Consider the following 24589-nt stretch of genomic DNA (forward strand, 5'->3'; position numbering starts at 1 on the left):
AAGCGGCAGTCGCGGGTTTTAAGTAAAGAGAACTGGTCGGATAACGATGATGGGTTAAAGATAGCACTATCCTAAAGGACATGTAGTATCTTACTAGCGGGGTCTTTCGAAGAAAGAAAAAAGAAAAAAAAAATCAGGCAATTATATTCAAGTGAGCACGGAATTCCATAGAATCGGTGGAAAAGGTGAGGAAGAAAGACAAGAGAAGGATGGAAGGATAGAAGATGACACAAATCAGAGATAGAATCTCATAAAGACGTCCAGGTTAGGCCACAGCATGCAGCGTACAGTACAGCATGCAAGTACTTGTAGCTTTGGTATCCTGCAGGAATTGCGCAAGTTAAGTTATGGTATTCAAGGGTGATGACAGCAATGGAACTGGTCGAGATATGTGCTAGAAGAATTAGTGGTCGAGAGGGAGGAAGGGGGCTGAAAGAAAGGGGAAGGGGGGAGGGGGGAGGGGAAGAAGGAGGGGGTGGTGAGGAGGGTAAAGCATCAAACCAAGTGAGGGTGGAGGGAGAATAAGAGCGAGAGGATAGGTGAAGTTGAGGAGGAGAAGCAGGAAGAGGGGGAAATTCCAAGTAGGGCTGTGCGAGACAACATCCGGAAGGTATGATGTGCATAAGTTGGCCAGTCCCGGTTTCACAAAGTAGGAGGAGTTTCGTGCATTGCATTGCCGTTCGGGTGAGCCAAGAGAGGGAGGAAGTTGGCCAATTCCAGGTCAGAAAGCCACCATAATCTAGCCGAATAATTTCATTTGGTCAATAACTCTTTTATATCCATGCGGTACTATAAAATCTCGTATACCCAGGGACGGTTGGAACAATTTTCCAGGAAGGCTGAGATGTTCATTCAAGTGTGCGAGGATTGATATTGGCGCGATCTATATCGCTTTTTGCATAAACCACGGATATAGAACGAATAAAGGGGGAGGCCACAAGCAGGAGCAGGAGCGCGCAGAAGGTATTATACCGTCCTTGTACCTCGTGCTCGGTAGACGGAGTCACTTGCAATGCTTTCCCGCGCCCTTGATATACGGAGGGTGCATGTAGAACCTTGGAAGGTAGATTGATAAGTCTGTTTCACCTGATCTCGCTCGGGTTGAAAAAGTTTCGTGGTGTTGTATAATATCATTGCGGTGCCATGGGAGTTTTCAGTATGATACTTGACCATTGGGTAAGGGCGCCGTAGTGTACCGTACTAGCATAGCACAGTACGAGTACTCGTAGGAAGCACTGGACGAAATGGTATGAGCATTGCAGTGTCGTACCCTGACTACCATCGACCAACCAATAGTCTCCTGGTGAATGATAAACCCAAGATACGGCCTGGTAAGTGATGGTGTTTATCGAATCCGATCGAACAAGATGCGGATGGATCTTCTTGACACCCTCTTCCCCCCCACCAAGGCTTCTTGTTCTGGCCAGCTTTCTCCGTTCCTGTCCAATCCCAACCCGGATGAAGGGTTTCATTTAGAGAAAATTATTCAACCACACAACCACCGCCCAACTGGCCACTCGTGCTATTATAATAGTCCTAGATATCAAGACGAAGGGGGAACATTTGGCAGCTTGGTTCAAATTCATCCTCTTCTAACTGTAGCACAGCTCCAGCTACAGAACGCTCTGTAGCACAACTGCCTTACAGTACGGTGCTGCGGTGTACGAGTACAGTACTGTACGGTACTGTACCCAAGTTTGCTCTCCAACCTGACTTTCCCGCCGAATCCCAAAAGAACAGAATTCCCCTCTCCCGAGGTATGTTCGACGAGAAATAATAAAGACATGTTAAATTCACGAGGGGAAATCTTAAGGATTAAAATCGGAGGAAAAAAAATCATCTTCCAGACAAAAAAGAGATAAATAATAATAATAATAATAATAATAATAATAATAAAGTAAACAAACGTACGGTCAGGTAATTTGGGGAAATAGGATATCTCGCGGTTGTTCTGCTTGGCCTGCCTCAGCTTCCCCGTACATCGTCCGTCCTGATCGCTATCATCTCTTTAACCCACATGCCTCCTCCAGCAAATTCTCCGTCTGTGAGTTATCATTACTCCATCCAGATCTGATGATGCTGCGGCCATCGTACTGTTTCCTCAACTAACTTTACTCCCAGAATACGCAACCGTCGTTCGCTTCGTCGTCCCACGTACCCCCTCCGCCATCTGTTGACCCCTCGGCATTTATGCAGAGTCGCGCCGAGCCATCCCCGCTGCTGCATTCACTCCCACAACAGCCGTTACTGGACGACGAGGACGACGAGCGTGAGGAATTTGTCCGGTCTCGTATCAGCGCCTTGTATGGTGCTGACGCTAGGGTTTTCCGTCATTTGGCAGAGCTCACAAGGTCTAGCGGGAGCGAGCAACGAATGAGGAGATCAGGTTCGGGCCGGATGCGCCAGTCCTTAAGGGATAGTGAGGCCAGGCAAGCACAAGATCAGGCATATGGAGCTCGGATTCCGTCCTGGAGACCTGGCCAGAGGCAGTCGTTGTATGACTGGGCCCCAGCAACTCCGCCCGAAGAGGATTCTGAGAGTCGGCCCACAGCCGGACGCACGCTGGCTGGTATGTTCGAGGGTTTAATTAATGCGCGTTCTGAATCTTCTACTAGGAGTTCATCGTTCATGCAATCTCTCCGCCCGCCCAACCGGCGGCCGATACGCTCGCGGCCACAATGGCATGGGTATTCTTGGGAGCGTGAACGAGAGAGGCAACGAGAGGGGAGAGAGGACTCATTCACTTATCATGAATGGGGCAATCCAGAGGTGATACATCGCTCACGGCCAATTAGAATTCGAGGTGAGAATCTCAGAGATTCTGGTTCATCCAGTTCACCCTCCCCCTATGAGCTTGAGGAGGTCATAAAATATCTCGCCAAACTGCGCTCTAGCAGTGGTCCACAGGAAAGCCTGTTACTCGCCGAGAAGGCCGGGTTTGGTCGTAGCGACGACTGGATGGAGTTCCTCGACGAGGGGGCGCGATGTGATGATTTACTGCTGGACACTCGTTTTCTAAGTGTCGCGGAAACCTCGTGGCTAAAAGTAGGTGGAATCTTTTGGGGTTCCCAGACGACCCCGCCGGTATTCCCGGTCGCGCCTCTGCGGACTAACCATTCATCGGCCTCGTCAACCTCATCCTTACCTTCCAACACAACTTCTGCTGCCCTCCCTCACCAAGACGAATCTCGGCGGGCGCCTGGGAGAACTTCATCTTATGCCAACACCCCTCATAAATGGACTGTAAAAGTCAGCATATCAAGTATTGATTATGCCCAACTGCGCTTAAGTGAGTATATCTCATCCTACGTTACTACGCGTTTTCCCTGACTGGCCGGGTTTGCAGCTGGGACTATGGAGGCATTTACAGACTTCCAGCCCTCGTCCACCGAGAGAAAAACTAGCATAACAACATACTTGGAAGGAGAAATAATAGATTTCAAAACGCACAGCTTGGAGACCTTCAACTTCCATAGTAATATCAAAGACGATGCAAATAACTGGCGCAAACTTGAACCGTTTTCTCGCCTGCCCGATGATCAACTTGTCAAAAGTCTAGTTTCCAAGAAGTTTATGAAAAACCTCACTGATAACTGGATATTCATGAGATGGAAAGGTGAGCCCAAAAATCCTCGTTCACCAATCATTTGCATAGCGGAGCTAACCGCTTTCAGAAAAATGCTTCATAACCCCCCAAACCTCGCCAGAGGTCGGTGTCCTAACCATAGGCGGCTTCTACTTCCTTTCCCTCCGCCGCTCAGACGGCCAAATACAGGGCTTTTACTATGACCCCCAAAGCCAGCCATACCAAGAACTAAGCTTAAAGCCACAGAAACGAATGTTCCCAACCTATGCATTTCGATAAACTCCTCCTTTTACACTCTTCCACTTTCTAACCGAAATATATGGGAGGGTCATTGAATTAATAGCTTTACTGCTTCTTTGCCTTTCTGACTCCCTCCGACTTTGATCTTTTTTATTTTGATATTTCGAATTATTATTATTATTATTATAGGTGCGATGCGGTGTACTATATACTGAAACATCCCCTTTTTTGTTCCCTCTACCTTCTACTCTACTCGTGCTTCTGATGCCTAGGTTTTGGGCTAAGTTAGCTATGGTATTTCTATTTTTTTTCTTTCGTGGATCTGCGTTAGAGGGTTTGGCTAAGTTCATGTCCCCGGTTGCTCGACCGTGAAAATAAAATTCCGAACACTATGAAAAAGATGGCAAAAAGATATCAAGACAAAGGGAGGGGAAGAACCGGTAAGGGTGCGCTAAGGGGGTCTGGCACAAATTATTTTTGTATTGCTTTTTGTATTGCTTGTATTGCTTACTTTAGCCGTTTTTAGCTTGAGGAAAGAAACAAAAAAAGGGGAGTTATCCCACACTGTAACTTAAACCGTTGGCAGCTTTTCCCAGCCTTGTGAAATTATACGGTATCATATTATGATACTCACGACAAACATGCACTTGCACCTGTGCCAATAAGTCACTTGTTGGTTAACAAGGGAAGGCTCATTATTTTGCGCTGACAACTACTGCACTGTATCGGAGTCCTGTACCGTAACGTACCACCGATCTGCCGTGTGCTATAGATGACGCTCCGTATATAATCGCCCGTAACCTAACCATAATACTGCAACCTACCAGCGAAAAACAATCCTATCATAGCCAAACCTTGCAGTCACCCGTCCTGACTGCTACAGAACGCCCACATCTGGTAGCCCGTGAATGTTGTGGCGCAGGGAGCGCAGGTTTCCTCACGGGGTTCGATGAAGAAGGGGGATTGATAGAAGGGGAGCGGAGCAGATGAGCCAGGCAGGAGCTGATCTGAGATCGTGCTGGTGATAGGCGAGGGCGGCGACAGAGCAAGGTACACATCTAGTTGATCCCCCACGGCAGTGTACAGTATTAGCGTACTGAGACGGTATTTCACTGCAGTACCCAGCAGAGCTTGCGAAGGTGTTTCCCCTGGGCGGTGAGTTAAGATCTGGAAATAGACTTGCTGCTCCGGGGGGGGTTGGATTAGGGATCGAAAGATCGTTAAAAACGTGGCTCACGGACTTTTTCTTCCAATGGCAGTCGCTTGGTGGTTCAGGGCCTCTAAAGCTTGGACGGAATATGCTGAGAAGTTCCTGGATGTCACTTCCGAGGGCGGGCAATCAAGCTGCTAACTGAAGATATGCGCCTAGTCCCCCCTTGGAGATGTTCCGTTTGCGAGGATTTCCTAGGAATTAAGGCTCCAGTGTCCTACGAGTTGGGGTTTTTGGCAGACGGGGCCCTAGAGGCGCGTGTTCACTATTTGTCACTCGAGATTTACTCGGATATGTAAGAGAAATGTGCCACCAGTGTGATATCGTATGTCGTTGTATCATAATTCCCCCCGTCGGATAGGTATATCATGAACAGAGTAAAGACCTCGCCGATCAGCACCAAGCTACCTACACCACCCATCAACAAATGAGACGAAATTGGTTAGCATTTCTCTCATATCCTGTTCACCATGGAACGGAATAGGAAGCCGAATCAACTTCACGATTCATACCACCTACACACCTCCGACATACTTTCCCACCCCCTCGCCCAACCTTATTCTTCTGAACTTTTCGGTCAAACCCTCTTCCGACAACTTTCGACCCCTACCCGTTCTGATTCTAAGCTTGATTTTTATCAAACAAATAGCCGTCAGCAGTGGCGAATGGGTTATCATCCAGGTAGGGCAAAGCCTGGGCATCGGCAGACTCGATACTGTATCATACTCCAAAGTCATCACAAATCTTTTTTACACAGTATAGTGATATATGCCAACCCTGGACTCAAGTCCAAGCTACAACTGCTAGTAGCAACAGCATTCGGGATTCCTTCTCTATCCTAACTATGACCGCCTCCAAGTCCGAGTCTTCAGCTAACAACCATCTACTGGACCTAATTCCAGGTCGAAAGCGACGTGAATGTGCGATATGCTGATACAATTTCCGAAAGGGTCAAAATGAAGGGCATTGCAGGCCCAAACTTACTCAATACCAGCGTTCTCTCTGTTCACCTCCAATCGCTCTATGTGGTCCCAATAGTTATGGTCAATGTTTCATCCAATGGCATAGAATGGTGGAGAGAACTTAGAGGTATGATAACCCTCAGCAGAAAGGTGAATCGTGATGTACGGTATCATACTAGCACTGTACTTCTTGTTCTGGTGGCAAATATTGAATTTATCAAGTCACGTGCCTGCTAGCCATACTAAACCTAGCCTTTTGCGCTAATGCATGAGAGACTTTTTGCAAGGCTGTCTCAACCGTCCAGGGGATAGCGTCCCTAACCAACCTCTACGAGTACTAAGCCTGTCCAAGAGAGATGACCCCTCCGGTGTCCGACTCGTCACTTGTATCTAAAAGGTCTATAAAATATAAAACACCCCTATACACACCCAAATCAAACAGCGAATGCACCAGAGCGGAGACCCTCTCCACCCCCGGAGCCATGACCGCCCCGCTCCTGCCCAATCATTCAACCTCCTCCCTACCTAACCCTAGTTGCACAACTACGCCCACCATGCCCACTACCCCTCTCACATTCACCACTTCTAACACCCCTGTCACCTCTACTCGTAGTGGCCCGTTTTACGCTCCTTGTAACCCCTCGCACCACCCCGTGCCCCGTGTACTGTGTTGTAAACCGCCATTCTTTGGAGGCTATGAATTCGCCCAGGCGATTTACCAAGTCGCCCGTGTTCGTTAGGAAGTCTGCAAATGATGATTGGGGGGTTGATGGGGAGCAGTAGTAGGGGCCTTGGGGGGCACGTTGGAGGGATTGGTCCACGGTAGGTTTGGTGATCCTATCTCCGAACTCGCCCACATCCTTTGCGCCGGTGCCGGCAGCGGGTTTACTGGGAATCCCATCTGCGGCTTCGGTATCAGCCGCCACAACAATTTCTGCCACGGCCTCCGAAGCGGCCCCAACAGCAAGCTTATACCTACTCCCTTTTGCAATTTCGTCGATCTCCTTATCGCCCTCCAATTCCGTAATCCGTGTCGCCTCAGCTACCGAACCAGCCCCCTCAGTATTATCCCAACAAAGCCTAAACTCCGACCTCCTTCCACCCGTAATACCCCCTTGGATCACAGTCTGGTAAAGTTTCATCCCGTTCCAATCGAAAGCAAGTTCGCGGCGATACTCCAAGCCAGTGGAAATATAAAGCATTTTTGTGGGTGGTCTCCGCTCCCCCCCATCCTTAGAGTCACTACGTTTGGGTGGAGAGATCATCCACTCTGGCAGCGTAACACTTAGCAATTGTGATGCCTTGAGCTTGTCATCAGTAAGAGGGTTCAGAGTGCTCTCGGACATGTACCTTCGCAGCTCCGATTGGGTGACACCGTACTTAGATTGGGGATTCGCAGGGTCACCCAGAATGCCAAGAGGGATGGATTTCTGGTGGCGGAAGCGCACGTCGCATTCTTCACCAGGGAGCATAATATCTGCAACCGTGGACGAGTGAATGGCCTTGAGAGACGGCTGGTCCACTCTGCCGAGCTCGGGATCGATGCTGAACTTTAGTTCAAGAGGTGGATACCTGTCAAATCCTTCCGGGTATTCCCAGGGCGATGGTAGAAGCTTGACAATACAAGTTTGGTAGGGCGTTTGTTGCACACCAGTAGATCCTTGCACCCGCAGCGAGTGGAGGGCCCCTTCGGAAGTGGGGTCACTTATAGGTGAGAGGCCTTGGGTGATGTGAACAAGACCTGGGACATCAGTGAGAAGAACTTGGAGTCTATACTTAGACTCGATGAACTCTAGTACCGTTAGATCTTGATCGGGCTGAGGATCCGAATCCTCGTGAAGAAGGTAGCCGAGTATGGCTTCGTACTTTGGTAATAGCTCTGATCGATGTTGTGCCGATACTTGCAGATCATTGTGGTCCAAGATTTCACGTAGCCCGGTTGTGATGTCTGTATCTTGTAGTGTCCCCCCAATCCGTGTTCGCAGAGTATCCTTTAGAATCGCAGAGCTCTCACCTCGAAGGCTGTTGGAACGCTCGATAGGCTTCTTGATATTCCTCCATCGACCCCACTCCACCTCTCTGAAATTCCATGGCAATGCAGATTTCTCATGGACCGGATATAAGGCACCTTTAGGGTCGCCGAGTCCTTTGGGCGCATTATACAGAAGGGAATGGGACGATCGCAGCTGGAGATCAAAAGACAGGAAGAGCAGGCGCCGTGCATCCTGAAGGGAGCTGGGATCCGGGGAAGAAATCAAGAGCTAAATCAAGGTTAGTGGTCCCCCCCAGAGCGTAAAGGGAGCGAGTGTATGAGTACAGTTTTCTCATCTTTTTTCTCGATATATGTACCAGTAATCCTCGCAATCGGGGTTATAAACTGCTTATTAAACTGGCACAGTCGCTGGGCCCAAGACATGTCAAACTCCTCCACAGTAACCTTCCCCAGAAGGCCCTGAACCGCCTCTTTCAAACGTTCAAAGTTCTCCACACTGGCGTAAACACCGATTTTGCCAGTTCCAACATTAACCCTAACCCTGGCCTGGAACTCCTGCGACAATTGCCGTATCACTCGACCATCTATGATACCATCCCATCCAATCAGTAAACCTCCCCTACCCTGGGCGAAAGGGCGAGGTGAAGTGGAAAGAAACAAAGAACACACCTTTCCCAAGAATAAAGAATATGTCCCTCCGCGTGCTCGGAAAATAGCCATTCACCAAAACATCTAACCGCTCTGGGATTTCATGCGACACGACAACCTTCCACTTGGCGCTCAAAATTCCGTCAATAATCTCCCTCTTATTTGCGCCCGAAGGGAGCCTCGGTAGATCCCTCTCTTCCCCATCTTGATAATAGTAATACTCGTATAACTGTGGCTTCAAGAAAGCCTTGCATAGCTCTTGCGCAAGCTGCTCGTACCGCTGCTTGCTAACCAGGACGTTGGCGGGACGCGTGAGCGCGATATCGATGTTTTTGTCGCTCTCCAAATCATCGGACCGGAGGAGCAGGTCCTGCGTGTCGTCGAGGGCTTCGGCCTCGAGTGGATCCCGCAAGAACTGCAGACTCTCATGACGGGGTTTGCGTGGGCTCAGGTTCCGGAGAATCAGAAGCTCTGAAATAGGTCCAATGTCTATTTTATTAGATTCCTTCTCCTTCTCCTCCCCTCGCTTGCGAGGGGAGGTGTTGAAGTGGCGGGCGTAGGCCTGGAGTATTCGGATATTGAGTGAGGGTCGTCGGAACTGGCGGCAGAGGCAGGTTGCCAGATTTGAGGAGTAGGAGGCTGGTGGCATGCTGGTGGAGGGCGAGCAATAAAGGGAAACAAATCGAGAGGAAGGAAAAGAAAGGGTCAGGTAGGAAAGGGGGGAAAGGGGTTGAAAACTAGAACGTCACTCCAGTCAATTAAACTAATGCTGAAGGAGAATTGTCGATGGATATCAATCACATCCCGCACCGCACTAGCGAAAAACCAGATTCCCGAAAATTTTAGAGCCGCCAGTCTTGGCAAAAGGTGGGATGTACGGTGGACCTGTGCGGCTGGTGGGATGAAAATCGATAAGTGCATCGCTTATAATCCATCGGAAAATCAATCGCCGCTAGCAACCTGCCGATAAAACAACGACAAGAACTCTTTAAAATCTTGATACACTAGAACAAAGGATACCATCCCGCCAATCCCGAATTCTCCTTTCCGCTCGACCCCGACACAATGCCGTTTCGGACGTGTGCCTAGTAGGCGGTTTCGAACTGTTTAATGAATAAAGGATTTGAACATCTCTAGCCTTCCCATCACGCAGACAACCATGCCATTGGGCGGGCGTCCATTTCGTAAATCCGGCCCTTTGTCACCACCTGCTTCGTCTGGTCTCCGGACTATTATTATCCACCCCCGTCTCTACCACTTAGGCACAAGCCATGCACCGGACGGGTATATATTTCGTCCCAACTCCTCCTGCCCGTCCCGACGTACTACCCTCCTACACCTCTACCACCTCTGCTGATCACAGAACATGTCCGCATACCAGCCAAAATCAGCGGGGGAGAAGCAATCTCCACCCTTGCAAATACTAGTCTACACCCCACAGTCCGGCGGTACCAAGGGCGTGCCGCAGACCTCCGAGGTGTTCGGCATGGGCGGGGGCAGTAAAGGTGGGGCAGGAGGGGGCCGAACACTAGAATTCACAAACGGCAATGGAGAAACCCTGAGGATCCCGGAGTACTCAACCCATATCGCCAGACCTTCTCCTTCTTCCTCCTCTGGAAAAGCCAAGGGACTATACTGCCAGCCCGCTACCGCCACTCCCGTCGCATCAATCTATCACCACCACCACCACCGCCCATGCCCAGACCATTTTCTGCACCTCTACCCCACCCGCCGGGAGCCCACCCTCCTCCTCCCTCTTCCACAGCAACCTCTGGAATTTGACATGCCATCAATGACTATCCTACCAATCAGCGAGGAGGAACGGAACATGGTCATTTCACTGGAATCCCCGCAGGAAGAGATGTTAGGGCTAGATTTGGGGCCCCAGGCTGTGGTGGAAGAGTTGTTCGAAACTTGCCTGCCCGTGGACAGCACTGATGAGGGCAAGCAGTGGTGGTATGAGCTTTTGTGTGCCGAGGGAGATGAGGAGGGGTTTTGGACGAGGTTTTTGGGAGGGGATGGGGGGGGCGGGGGTGAAGCGGGTTGAGATAGGAGCGGAGAAGGAGAGGCGATGGGGTGTGTGCGGGGTTTGGGAGCGGGTCGGGAGGTTGAAAGTATCCCGAAAATTCGTCTAACTTCCTTCCCTTTTTCACCTTCCTCTAGCCATTCCTAGCTCCAATGTTATGTTACTAGAGACGTACCCCAAGAAAGAGACTCCCAAACAACTGTTATAATTACCCTTTCACTCATGCCTCGCCTGGCACGCGCCCATAATGATTTGCTGCCATACCGGCAAGTGATGGAGAAGGTATGTACTCTAGTAATAATATCACCATCTTCTAAAGAATACCCTGGCCCGGCAGTAATTGCAATAAACGCCAAACGTAGAGGAACCAATCCTAAGCTTCACAGGTTTAGGGTGAGGGTGGGGTAGAGTTGTTTTTCTGTTTTGTGCGAAGTTTGTAGAGAATCTGCGATTGTTAAGACTTTATCTGTTTGAATTTTATACCATAGGGATAGCCTGGTAGAGGGAATCGAGGAAAACTGGTGCCTAAATGCTCCTCCTCCAACACCTTCTGAGAGAAATATTCCCAATAAACAAAATATATGGTGAATATAACAAGTGCTGCAATCCTTGGGGATATAAATGGTTTTTGGTCGGGAAAAATATTGGATAGAGATCGTTTTTGTGCTATGATAGAAAAGCAAGATATTGGTAACATAACATTATTACGCTGCATTTTCACTCATGAAACCACGCGCAAGCAATCATTCATCGCCCGAACCATGAAAAACCCATAAAACACAACTTAACCCCCCTTTTAGAAAAAAAATTCTTGAAAACTCCAACCCACCCCCTACCACCCCCTACCACCCCCTACCACCCCTCCCTCCACAAACCCCACAGATACCAGCATCCCCCGGATTCATATAACGCAAATCTCCATAACACGAGCACTTCCATGCATTCTTCATACGCCCAGGATTTAAAACATTAGCACAGACACAGCACAGCGTCGACGTTGGGTCGTTAGCGAATGAGCATGCGGTGCAGGTGGTTTTTGAAGCCTCGTTGGGGGCCTTGGCCTTAGGGCGAGAGGAAAGGGATAGGATGGGATTTTGAGGGTTTGGCAGTGCCAATGGTGGGTTGAGGGTTTGAGGTTTGCAGTTGGGAGGTGGTGCCTGGGAGTCGTCGTTGGTAAGGTCGACTGCGTCTTTCTTTGCGCTATTGTTCGATGTGGACCCCCGTGGTTGTTCCCGTCCCTTCCCTTTCCCACTCATACCGGTACTCTCCTCGTCAAAACACTCCCATGCCGTCCCATGCCCACACGCATCCTTCAACTCCACCAACTCCCTCTTCATCCAATCCTGTTCTAAGTCGCCATCGTTCTCGAGACTAACAGGGACAAGGTACTTCCCGCCACCGACATCGACTTTCTTCTCATCTTCGTCCCAATCACCCTTACTCTCAGTATTACTGTCGCTCTCATCCCCAACCCCCCCCTCAACCCTCTCCACCTTCAGCACCTCAAACCTCTTCAGCGCTGCCGCAGCCCTCAACTCCCTCCCCCGTGCGCTCTGCGCGATCCTCGGCGCAGCCGTCGACTTCTTCCCATGTTCCAAGACACTTCTTGTATTGTCATCTGCGCCAACTTTCTCCCCTTCGCTAGGTCCGAATTTCCGCTCTTTACGGTATTGTTGGCGCTCGGCGTAGGTTAGTTTTGGCTTTTTCGCTCGATAGTTGGCGTCCTGTGTGCTTTTTCGTTTTTCGTAGGAGCGGTATGTTCCTAGTTCCTCCTAGTCATTCACCAGCCTAAAAGCGCTGGGGGGGGGGGGGTACCGCCACAAAGTGACTTTGGCATATCATCCTCAGCAAGTGGCTGATCGTGCGTGTGTCGCTCTGACAATAAAGTTCTCCCCGCCGACCAGAAGCCTTCGCCAGTATACCCCTTTGCCCTGAGGACTTGAAGTTGTGTTGAGAATTTGCTGTTGACAGACCAGAAGGATCTAGAGTGGTTCTGTTGTTAGAAGGGATTAGATATTTGTTGCTGGCGATGGAAGTGGGGAGGAGGGGAGAAGGAAGGGCGGACCATCTGTTTAATATGCGCAAGCTCATGTATCATAACCCGCTGTACAAAACTGAACGGCAGCCAGGCACCAGTATTGGGATTCTTGAGTACTAGCTGGATAACCTCTCCAGCGTTGACTATTCTAGCCATCAGTCCTGGACAGTATACCGCGGGGAGGGAACCAACAATTCCTCCCCCAAAACTCCATAGTCGCCGGGAATTCGTCCAACCTGCCCGTGTCAGCCCTCCTATCTCACCCTATAGCAATAGTAGAGTGAAAAACGTACGACATAACCGCAAGTCCATTATCCCTCATAACCTACCCACCCACACTATCAGCCTAAGGAAGCAAGAAAGAAGCAAGCAAAACGAACCGGAAACACAATCGCCGCGATCCTCTCCAAATAATCCAACGCTACATCGTAGTCTTCTCCGGGCAGTGCCGTGATGAAGGTTATGTTTGCATTTGGGGGGCGCTTGCGGGGGTTTATGCCTAATGTCATGGTAGCTAGCTAGGGGATGGGGGAGGGAGGAGGGGGGAGAAATACGTTCTATTCCTAACGGCATGGTTTGTGCGGGCGATGGTTTGTTGTGGAGGGTATGCGGTTTGCGAGTAAAGCGTGGACGAGTATGATCGTGGGTATCATAATAATATTGTTATGATATATAATTGAGAAAAGGGTTGGCGCGCATTGGACGATAAAAACATCGTGGGGCTGGCGTGCTCATCACGTGCTTACTCGAAGCTAATAATAAATGGAGAGTTAGTCAGATTCATGGAGGCTCACTCGGTTGGAGCTCAGTGTTTTAAAGCAACTGCGGGAAAGAGATAGTCTAGTGCGCCGTGATGTGTGATATGGGGGTACGAGGCTTGGGAAATAATATGACAGGCGGAGAGAGTCAAGTGGGATTTTGTTCCACAGGACGGCATTCGGACGGTATGGAATGGGTACCCGGTTCGCGATGCTAGATTCCCCATAGAGCGAGGATGCCTGGGCTTGGCAGGTGCTTGGTGGGCAGAGCAGAAAAGTTAAATTCGGTGTACGAGGGCGCGAGAAACGTGGAATGAGCATTTGCGTTCTCTCACGGGTGAGATGTAGGTAAGTATATGGGAAGGATGTACAGTACGCTCAAGGTGTGAAGTAAGATATTTCCTGGAAACTACCACTTAGTCAAGTAAAAAGGGATTTATCCGAGCAAACACCGCATTGTTTTGGAAAGAAGTTCCCATAGACACATGACAGGGTTTTAGGCGGAAAAAACCACATTACAAACAAACTGAAATTTAGTAGGGGGTTATATCCGAGTGACAACTGGTGATTTATTTGAGATCCAAGTGTATGTTCCGACAAAAAACCGGATGCTTCAGATACCTAAGCGCAGGGCGAGGGGTAACAGGTTATAATGGATCACAACGATAGTGCCCAAATTATCTGGCCATTAGCTCCCATGCTGCCTCTGCACACTGTTGAGACCTCTGAGGTGCTGCAACTGTGCTCACCAAGCAGAGGGGGTTCTTGCGAGAGATAATCCCAATACCAGCTGCTGGGGGCTACAGCTAGCTCCAGAAAAAGGATACGGTATTTGGAGGTGAAAATGTTCAACTTCAAGACCTTATCTCTAGCACTCAGTACTAGAATCGTTTCTACAGAAAGTGCCATAAGGTATCAGGACCGCAGGCCCCTTGCCGCGGAGTTTGAGTATGTTGTAATATGACTTCCAAATATACATTGGTTTTGTCATTGACTAGGACAGAATATTTTGATATGGGTTTATTAAGCGATTGAGCTCATTACACAGTTGACTAGAGAAGAGATTCCTTGGAAACTCTATTGTGGTACTAGTTTGGTGCTTGCGTTTCCTTTCTCTTTACTACTACATTATGTTGTATTGTTGTTGTTTATTTTTTCTATTCTCTTGCGTGAAGTGCACGTCATGGGTGATCGTAGTGCGCTCTCCTGTAGCATAAATAGGGCCCTATAGCCCCCCAGTAGAGCATCAATCGAGCAAGAAGTACAACTTCAAACAAGAATTACAACAAAGTAGACCCTACCGTTTAGAGCCAACTTAAGCTCTGGGATAGAACCCGTGAACCGTGGGGCCCCGCGAGTGACTCCTAATGAACTATTCCTGTGCCTACAGGTCTTCTTCTCGCATGTCAATAAATAGTACTTAGAGATGTCTTCTCGGGAGAACGGTTGGCAAAAGAACTGGTTGGCACCCCCGTCTGTCTTGCGAGAATATAGTCGAGCGAGCTCCCCTCGATCCCCACCCGGAGACGAAGGAAAGAAGGGTTAGCCCTCGCCTACAAGTTGAACGTCGAAACTACAACGTTGAGCAAATGTTGCCTAACTGTTTGTGCGAGCTGAGACTGAGGGCCCAGCACACCCTTGTTACTGTTTTGGTTTATATTGGTATGATGCCAGTATCGCGGGAGGGTAACTGGGTTGGCTAGTATGGATGGCGCTGCGGGGAAGAGCAAGGAAAAGTATTTCTTATGACAAGACCAAGCATTGCAATCCAACCCAGTCGAGAGAGACAAATATCTATCATACCGGTAGATTTCGGTATCACATTCGAGATTGTTTTGTATGGGGGTGTCGGGGGAAGTGTGAGGGTGAGACCCGACCAGGTAAGAAGGGCGGAAGATAGGGTGTGACGTTGGGAGGGATGGGAGGGTGGGGGCAAGCGCAGACTCGATTCTAGCGCTTCGTACCGATTTTCAGGAAGCTAAGATGAGTTCACTACTTTGATTGCCCGACGACAATGGGAATGAGATATGATAAAGACCACAATTTTGCAACATAACCGCGGGGAGGGAGGGGCATAAGGGGGATAACAGTATCACAAAAGCTAGCCTATGTCTTCCTCTCATCTATGGATTTCTTTCCAAAAAATTCCCAGTGGATCGGACCCAAAGACCAGATCGGCCATCCGGCAATGCTGTCTTTGTGCCCCCCTGTTCGTCGGATATGATTTAATACTATTATTGGGTGGGGTCAACTGCTCGTCCGGAGGTACTTAGTTGGTGCCGCTTCCGAGCTTACTCGGGTAGAATCTTTGCTGCAAGGGATCGTAGAGGAACGTGTCCTCATTTGGCAGATTGAGAGCTGGTAGGGAAGGCAAAGCTGGATAAACAGATTGAGGTCAATTTTTTTGAACCATCGAGCTGTGGCGCCAGTTGGCGAGCTATCTAGAATGGAGATAGATAGAGATAGATAGATAGATAGGGAGGGGGGGAGGCTAGAGCTGATAGATTGGTATACTTACATATTAGTTCTCTGTAGTGGAAATGAATCAAGATGCGGGTTGATACGCGGACATGGATGCTCGAGTGCTTGAGCGCGAGTTTGGTGTTCGAGGACAGCGGTACCTGCAGAACATCTGTTCGTCCGTCTACGATACCAAAATATCACTCTGGGACCTCCATCGTGAGTGGCTGATAACCCATAATGTTTCGACTGGCTCGTGCACCCTCCATATTATTTTGCCAATTGAGCCATAGAAATCGTCCTCTCTCGTGCCAGGATCATCGTGAAAGAGAGAACCCAAGTGGGTCGCCAAACCCCTACCATAGGCAACGTGGATCGGCAATGGCTCAAATAATTAAAATAGCACCCCTCTCCCTCCTTCTCCCTATCTCTAATGAAAGGTGAAGGAGGTACCTGAGCCGTTTTATTGTCCAATGGGTATTGATGAATTGGTGAGGCCCGTGCTGATCCGGTGCCTAAGTCTTTATCCGATCAACTCGAGGGATTTCATGGGAGGGAGGGAGACGAATATGATTAAGTTTAGTCTTGCCGATTGGAGACTGCTGACACATTTGCGAAACACAGGTTGGGGGGATGTACTCGAGTAATGCCTACAGCCTTCCCGATTCCCGGTAGAGCTGGCACAGGCAAGGGAGTGCCAGTGGGGTGCCTCAAGATAGCAAAAGGACCAGATGGCGAGAGAGCCCTTGGCGTTGAATGAGGTTCGCAACGGTAGCACCACGGAGGGAAGGCGGTGCGATAAAAATGTACGGCGAGAAAGGAGTTTTTCCCATGGACCGGAGGTGAAATTAAGCTTAATCCAAAATGATCGCATGCCGGGCGGAAGGAACACATCAGTCTTGTCTCAGTGGTCTTGACGTGCCCCTCCAGCACGGGCGCTCCTCAATTTTCTTCTAGTCGGATGTCAGGCGGTAGGGGGTTAAAAGGTATTACTTAAGGGTGGATGATTTGCTGATGGAAAAAGTAATTATATAGAAAGGGAGAAGAATTTTAACAGTTCGCTTGGGTCGGCTATGTATCATAATAATACTTGTATTATGATAAGAGTTTTTGTTTGAGTAAGGCCCACCCAATTCGGTGTGCGGTTTGCAATGCGATGCCCTATCATACCTTACTCAACCTGCAACACAGAGAACGGAGAGGTTTTGTGATATACAACACAGCACATTTAAGGTAGGAGGAGAATGGGGGCTGTTTCAACTACGAGGGGTTTGGTCTACTAATACATGGGGCGACCAAAAAGGCGAAACGGGAATCATTGGATTCGCATTCACGAGACCATTGTTCGTGCTGCACGGGTACAGTACGTACTGAACTCGCAATCATCCCATATCTTGCGCCCACAGCAGAGTGCCAGTCCAGTACCAATGCGATCTACAGCTGTACCACGAGGGATCATACTGGAGCGCTTGGAAAGGTATGGCACTCAGGCTCACCACTCATCCGATATAGACTACTGGTATCGGGTGTGAGGGAGTTCTCACACACCAGGCTAGCGTACTTGATGGGGAAGCGGGCTGCGATGCCGAAGCGGGCTGTGGGGGTGTGACTGAAAATTTTGCTGATAAAGAGTGGGATAACCACAATTCCATGAACAAAAAGCATTTGAAAGTTCCACAATAAGTCAAGTTAAAGTCAGAAAGGAAGACATCCTTGAGAAGACAATTGCTTTGGCAATTCAAGTCTTCCAGAAAGGCAATTACCGCTTGATTACAGCAACAGCACAGGATTTTAACCTATGCCAATTAACTCTGGAAAACCAGTTAAAAGGCAAAAGAGTTTCCCAGCATATTGCCTATATTAGGCAACAGATCCAAAAACTAGTATATGAGAAGGAAAATTCCGTAATGGATAAATAAGTTAGATGATTGGGTATATACATCTCATGTGGATATGGTAAAGTGAATGGCACAGATGTTAGTAGGAAAAATGAATTAAGACCTTATTGAAACTTCTGTTGGAAAGTAATAGATTACTCACTTCCTAAATTGCCATTTGGATATAGCTTCCTGGTATATGTAATGATTCTCATTAGTAAAAAAGAAATCCTTGAGGTAAATACATCAGTAGAGTGTCCTCATCTGCAAAAAAAAATAAAAGCCATGTTGGAAGTGCTATTGACATGTCTGGACGTCTTGCTGTTAATCTTTACACTCTGTACATCCTGTGCATCATAATATCAAGTTCTATTAACTAATATGTCCTATGTGTCCTGTACTTCCTAATGTTCCTCTATTTCATCTAGTATGTCAACTAATGTCTAATGATGTGTGGACTACACTTGATGTGTTTCTGACTACGAGACAGGCTTTGGACACATCAGTCTATACCTGATATCTTTCCTATATCATGTCTGCTGTGCATCCAATTTCTTCAGGAGTAGTGCTTGACACTAATATTTATAACTTTACATCCTAATCTCCACTTACTTTCTCTTGTTGCTAGGTGGCTACAGGGTGCTTGCACATATTGCTCATATTTCTGACTTCTGAGTCTGTTATATGTATATCCCATCTTAGTCTCAGATGCTGTCTGCTATGCTTCGAATGCTATTCAAGTTGCTAGTTGGACATTTTATTCTATTCTAAAAATGTTGTTGATATTACAGGTTTGTTAGATGAAGTCTTTAGCTTCTGTTCTTTTAATATTCTATTTCAACTAGTAACATGTTGTCAATAAACTCTTAACACTCAAAGTGTCTTGCTATTACATTAATCTTTACCTCAGCTCTATATTTAAATTGCTTTTTAAGTTGCACTAATTCTATGGTACTATATTAGAAAACAAGGAGGTTTGGTCCTACTCTATTGCTTGATATTAGGGGAGTAGCATTGGGCCAAATCTCCAATTTTTTAGACATATAAAATATCTCTATACTTGTAAGATGACATTTCACAATATAGGATGTATTAAGAGGCCTTCAACTAATCTGACATGGGGCCAATATATTTCATTGAAGCTGGTTAAATTGATCCTACTATTAATGAGCAGTTGCTTGTCAACCATGAAGATCAGGTAAGTTATTTCCATAATAGTGCTAATGTCTATGATGGTAATGTTTTTATTATTTGGCCACCAGACTACTTTACTGTGACGAGACTGTGTAACAGTGATAGATGTCGAGAGTTATGTACATTTAAGATCTTTATACTTGCCAGTTGGTAGATTCTGACATAGTAATGGTAACCTGGGATCTTGAATAGGATGATGAGTTTCCAATGAAGAGAGCCCTGTAGCGAACCATACATCTTATCTGTACCAGTCAATACCTAAATCCAGTTATTACAACTTGCATTTTTATAAAACAAATTGGGGTCTGTACATTATACCTGGTGAATGTTGTACATGCTGGCTTGCTGAAACCTTAAAACTAGAATTGCAAGGTACATTAAAAGCTCAACTGAAAGATATTATAATATTTTATAATGATTAAGAAGATGGGACTGAATTGCTAGGCTCCACTGGATATATAGAACCAATTCAAAATACATAGCCTGGCTTGAGATGGAGAAGAAATGGTATAAACTATTGAGGTTGGCAACCATATCCTAATATCTCTATAAAACCCAATGACAAGAGGGGGTGAGCACAGGAGAATCTGGATTTGTTTTACTTAAATTATTGATAAAATAAGTTGTAATATCTGCTCCATGATGCGACAAGAAAGTAATGTTCGGAAGTCTCATTCAGATTGTGTGGTGTTACCAGTAGTGGTACAGGATCTGTCTTGTAGTATTAGTTTTATTTGATTCCCCCGTGTAGATTTGATTTGTTCCTTCTAAGCTAGTGCACTGAATACAGTAGAATACAGAGCAATGTTATCAAACTAGTACACATGATTGCTGTAGTAACTAAGCAAATAGAGCTTGATAATGTTGAAATGAGATTTAGCATATATCAATTCTGTATGCCAGTAATTCACTTCCACTCTTTGGTGATCACATACATGGTACCACATGAGAGTTGAATAGATGACAGATTATTTGACTAATATTCTTCGATTTTGTAGTACAGTTTAGGACTAGTTCTGAATATTGGTCCATGTAGATTGAGACATTCAAAATTCTAAGAAGTTATCCTTTAATAAGTGAAACTGATTGAGATTGTTATCCATATAATTAAGTATCTCATGCATATGACTTCTGTATTTTCCCATTAGATAAAAATTAAGTAATGACCTTACACAGGTGAGTAGTGAGTTTATACTTTAAAGATTGACTTAGGGTACTCTCGGGTCCTGTCAATGTCACAGCAAGAATACATAAAAGACAACATCCTAAGTTTCTTACCTTCTTTACTTGCTATTTTTGTAACCTTGTAGTATGCTTTCCTGAGTACAAAGAATGTTGTGTAGGATGGTAAAGCTTTCCCTATATTCTCAAGCGCTTGAGAGTCCAGCAATCTATATTTCTTAAAAAACTCTGAAATCAAATCTATTATATGCTGAAATATTCTTATATGAACTATATGGAGTAGATTAGGCTAATGCAGATTAGGAGTGAAAATAATGGAAAGGTGACAAAAAATATTTCATCTCATCTGAATACTAAGAATGTCAAATGTTCTGTGGACATCATTGGGGGTAGACCTTACTGAACTATTTAGAATTTCTTGCTCTATATAGTTGTATCTCATATAATCTCTCATAGGATCCCTCCGCAGAGTGAAGGATCCTAATGTATCCTGATGTATTTTATATTTAGTCCAAGCACTTGATTTTACTCCAGGTAATGCAATGTTTTTCTTATGGTCGGTAATTTATGCCACTAAGACAGCAAAGTATTTTTGACTATTTTTGTCTGTCCAATCAATTAGAATATCATTAAGAGTAGCCTCTTATAAGAACTTAAATAGGTGCTAGAAAATTCCTTATAGTATGTTGGCATTGATTTGACTCTAGTATTGGTTGATTGGAGAGGATAATTAGAACTAGGTTGGGATCGATAAGAGGGCAAGAAGGAGGACAACTATCTTGCTAGGCCTATTATGCTTGACTAATAAAAGATTGATAATTGTAATATATATCGGCCACATCATTTTGTATTTGAAGAAGTGGCTGTGATATGTCTGAACCGATATTCTAATGATAGGGACTATAGTTATGACAGATGGAAGTGTTTCCTACAGTTTACTAGCTAGTACGTTTGGGGAAACTAGATGGATAAGCTGTGGGACAGTACTTGAATGTCTCAATAGCTATGGTCTGTATTTATTTCAATATATACTCTTAATCCATTTGGGGTACATTTCAGCCATGCAGTGTAAACTAACTGATCTTGGTAACCTTCTGGGTGAAGAAGATATTGGATACATTTTTGAAAACTGCAGTAGAAGAAAGATAAAGTCCTCATACAGTCTTGGACTTGAATTTCGAGCCATTGAAGATATAGGCAGTATAAATGCAATGAGAAGAGGTGGTTCTCAACTGTATATATCAAGCTATGGAAAATACTTACTGAATTACTTAGGCTATAAGAAAAATACTTGCTTACCCATATCTTAGATACATTACTTTGTATAAACTGAGAAGTAAGTTTGAAATTGTGTGTACTAGTATAACATTCCTCAGTTCTTGTTAATATATAGCAATGGGCAACGATGTATTTCTTGTATTGATATATATATATATATATATATCTTTTAAAACTTCTTCTTCAATAGTTCTTAGAACCTTTAGCCTACATTACCAACCCTTACTTGGGCAATACCTATCATTGTAAATTGATAATGATATTGTCCTTAAGCTTGTAAGAGATGTAGAGGATAAAGACAGTAAAGATGTTTTATTCTTATAAAGTAATAGGTATGGAAATTACATAAAATAAAGTATATGGAGCCCAACTTTCATGGCTATACTGGTCTTCTTATAATATGAGGGTGCTCTCCTCACCAACCATAACACAGATGACTCATAACTATAAGTCATGAAAAATCTTATAAATAGCTCATATGACGCGAGTGAGTCATATGTGTGAAACACATAATTCATAATTGAGCCATGTACAAAATATAAAAAATATAATATATATAAGTCATATAACTCGAGTGACCCATATGTGTGAGACCCATGACTCATAATAGAGTCATGTATGAAACATAACAAATCATAACATAAACAGGCCCTATGACTTGAGTGAGCCATTTGCAAAAGACTCAAGACTCATAACTAAGTCCAGTGTAGAATCCTGTCATATCTATGAAATTTGCTTCTCCTTAAGCCAGAGTCCCATCAGGCTGTTTCTCCTAGCTTTAATATGTCTTATCCTGCTGTATGCCTAAACCACAGGAGCTAGTAGAATGTTGCTTCCACTTCGTGAGCATTGTCACAAATATGGCTAGGTGAGGAAAAGGGTTTCACATCACTCATGGTTATGAGTTACAGGTATGTTATTGTTTCACACATATGACTCATTCGAGTGATATGATTTGTTATGTGTGGGATTTGTGATGCTTTTGCACATGGCTCAAATATGAGTCATGGGAGTGCGTCTGGCGAGTATATCTTGCGAGTGTGCCTTGCGGGTAGGCCTGGCGCATATGATTTATATTTCACACATGACCTTGTTATGAGGTCAAGGATTTCATGCATATGACTCAGTCGAGTCATATGACTTGTTTATTGTGTTATGATTGGTTTATAAGTTTTACACATGACCTTGTTATGAGGTCATGGGGTTTGAGCATGTGACAACCTTGGTCACATAACTAGATTGTTATGATTTGATTTTGCACATGTGACTACTTTGGGTCACATGACTATGGGCGGGAAGAACACTATACAAGGAGGCTGATGCGGCTGAGGAGGATAGGTTCTTCACGCTTTGTTCTAAGTACTTTTTCTCATCCTTGCCGTCTCTTCGCCCTGAGCGTTTCTTTCGCCATCATGATGGGCCTTGATGCCTTGGATTCTGGGGGAGATATCTGAGTTCGCTCAGTAGTTCCTGGGGTCTTTTGTGTTGAGGTCTGTTAGGTGTTATGTGGCGGATAACCTGTTTGTGTCTCGTTTTGTTGAATTGGTTATCTCATGATACTAGCACTTCAAGCACTCATCACGGTCCCTTCCGAGCCCCTTACGGTAAAAATGTCTACGGCTTCCTGTCTATCATCTACTCCCAGGTTTCGAATTCATTTAAGGGGATGGAACATTACATTTGGGGGGATTACCCGTGTCATTCTTTGGACCAGCTCATGTCTCTTGTTGGGTTTTAATGGAGTTCCTAGTTCTCGCGATACAAAGCGCCCTTGGATTAGACTGATGACCTTCCCAAGTTTCAACATGTTGTACCGGCCGCATCACTTCCTCAAGGGAGGGGGCCTCGCCAGCCCCCCCCTGCCTTGTTACTTTACATTTCTACGGTCGGAATCCTACGATGTTGTTTATCGCCGTTCCCTTAGAGTTTTTGTCCTTGCGGCATTTACGGTGATTCAGTCAGGTGTCTCCTCCTCGCACCCATCGGGATGGCTTTGACCTTGAAAACTATTACCCCCTGGTATGATTATTGCTGCCGCCTGGAGTGGTGTGGGACGATTGGCTGCCAGACACTCGCGTTGTCTGTGCGTTTGGGTGGTTCGGTTGTAGTCTGTGGTTGGCGGCTTCACCCATTGCAAGTGGCACCTACCTTCTGTTTGTCTGCTTCTGTTCGTTCGCCCTCTCCCTTCTTATCGAGTCAGTTGGGGATGCCTCTTGCCTGTTGTTGGGTCAGTACTTCATGCTGGACCTGTGGGGCTGGCTTTTGCTAGTTCTGTTGACTCTTTCCCAGCCTGGTTGGGCTTCGGTTTAGCTGGGTTGGACGGTGTAGCTGGTGCCAATGCCTACGGGTGTTGGTGCTGCCTCCTTTGTGGCTCCCGGCTGTGGCTGGTGGGCCCCCTTCGGCTATACAGTATTGAGGGTTGGGGCTCTGTTAGGCGGCCAAGACCAGTGGCTGCTTAGTAGGGCTGGGTATAGGCTGTCCTGTGGCTGTCAGATGGTTGATCTGTCTGAGGGGCTGGGGGGGCTGGATGGGCTCTGTGATGCCTGGTGTGTGGGGCTTGGGGGGGCTGATTGGGAGGGGAGAGGTACCTGCGAGCACCAGTCGGGCATGCGTCAGGTTGTGCGATGTCCAGTAAAGTGTTTCCGGCCTGATGAGGCTGTTGCGTGAAGCTGCTGAGTGCTGTAAAGCTCCTCGACGACCCTGATGGCTGATGGCCACCATTGCGGATAGTGGGTTGCGACCACCTAGTTGGACCTGTTTGGGTCTTGCGTGGTGGGCTTTGTGGTGTTTGTTTGGTTTCTTTGGTTTGGTAATGGGTATGGCTGGCAGAGGCAAGGTACCACGGGTGGGAGATAGGCCCCACTGACCATCTAGGCCTGTCACCACCTCTATATATTTCTTTTGTTTGTGGATTTTGTTTGTTGGGGGACAAGCAGTGGGTACAGACCCTCCTTATCATTACGCTCTTCGGAGGTACTTGTCAAAGTGGGTTCATAGGGTCGACGGCCTGGCATGCAGATGCGAGAGATGGACATGTTGGTCACCTCCTCTCTGGCATTGTGTCGCCTGTGGTTTATAAATTTGTTTTGTTTTTGTTAGTTTTCTACTGTGGAGGAGGTATCGCGGGACGGTATTGA

At 46.5% G+C, this 24589-nt stretch overlaps 3 protein-coding genes; 1 reads left to right on the forward strand and 2 right to left on the reverse strand.

The window, feature by feature from the left end:
• Window positions 1-2017: 2017 nt before the first annotated feature.
• On the forward strand, window positions 2018-3865 carry GSTUM_00000028001 (uncharacterized protein; the record flags this gene model as incomplete). The annotated part of the gene is made up of 4 exons (XM_002835277.1): window positions 2018-2044; window positions 2122-3289; window positions 3347-3616; window positions 3675-3865. The coding sequence occupies 4 exons, from the start codon at window positions 2018-2020 to the stop codon at window positions 3863-3865; spliced, it is 1656 nt and encodes a 551-aa protein (XP_002835323.1).
• A 2654-nt stretch (window positions 3866-6519) lies between these two features.
• On the reverse strand, window positions 6520-9288 carry GSTUM_00000029001 (uncharacterized protein; the record flags this gene model as incomplete). Its single annotated transcript, XM_002835278.1, has 3 exons — window positions 6520-8259; window positions 8316-8575; window positions 8661-9288. 3 exons carry the CDS (start codon window positions 9286-9288, stop codon window positions 6520-6522), a joined length of 2628 nt encoding a protein of 875 aa, XP_002835324.1.
• Window positions 9289-11353: 2065 nt separating this feature from the next.
• GSTUM_00000030001 (uncharacterized protein) lies at window positions 11354-13212 on the reverse strand (the record flags this gene model as incomplete). XM_002835279.2 has 7 exons in its annotated part: window positions 11354-11975; window positions 12048-12427; window positions 12481-12658; window positions 12731-12846; window positions 12896-12939; window positions 12997-13028; window positions 13084-13212. 7 exons carry the CDS (start codon window positions 13210-13212, stop codon window positions 11508-11510), a joined length of 1347 nt encoding a protein of 448 aa, XP_002835325.1. The 3' UTR covers window positions 11354-11507.
• Between the last annotated feature and the right edge of the window lie 11377 nt (window positions 13213-24589).

Source organism: Tuber melanosporum (assembly GCF_000151645.1).
Source record: "Tuber melanosporum whole genome shotgun sequence assembly, scaffold_101, strain Mel28".
Classification (NCBI taxonomy): Eukaryota; Fungi; Ascomycota; class Pezizomycetes; order Pezizales; family Tuberaceae; genus Tuber; species Tuber melanosporum.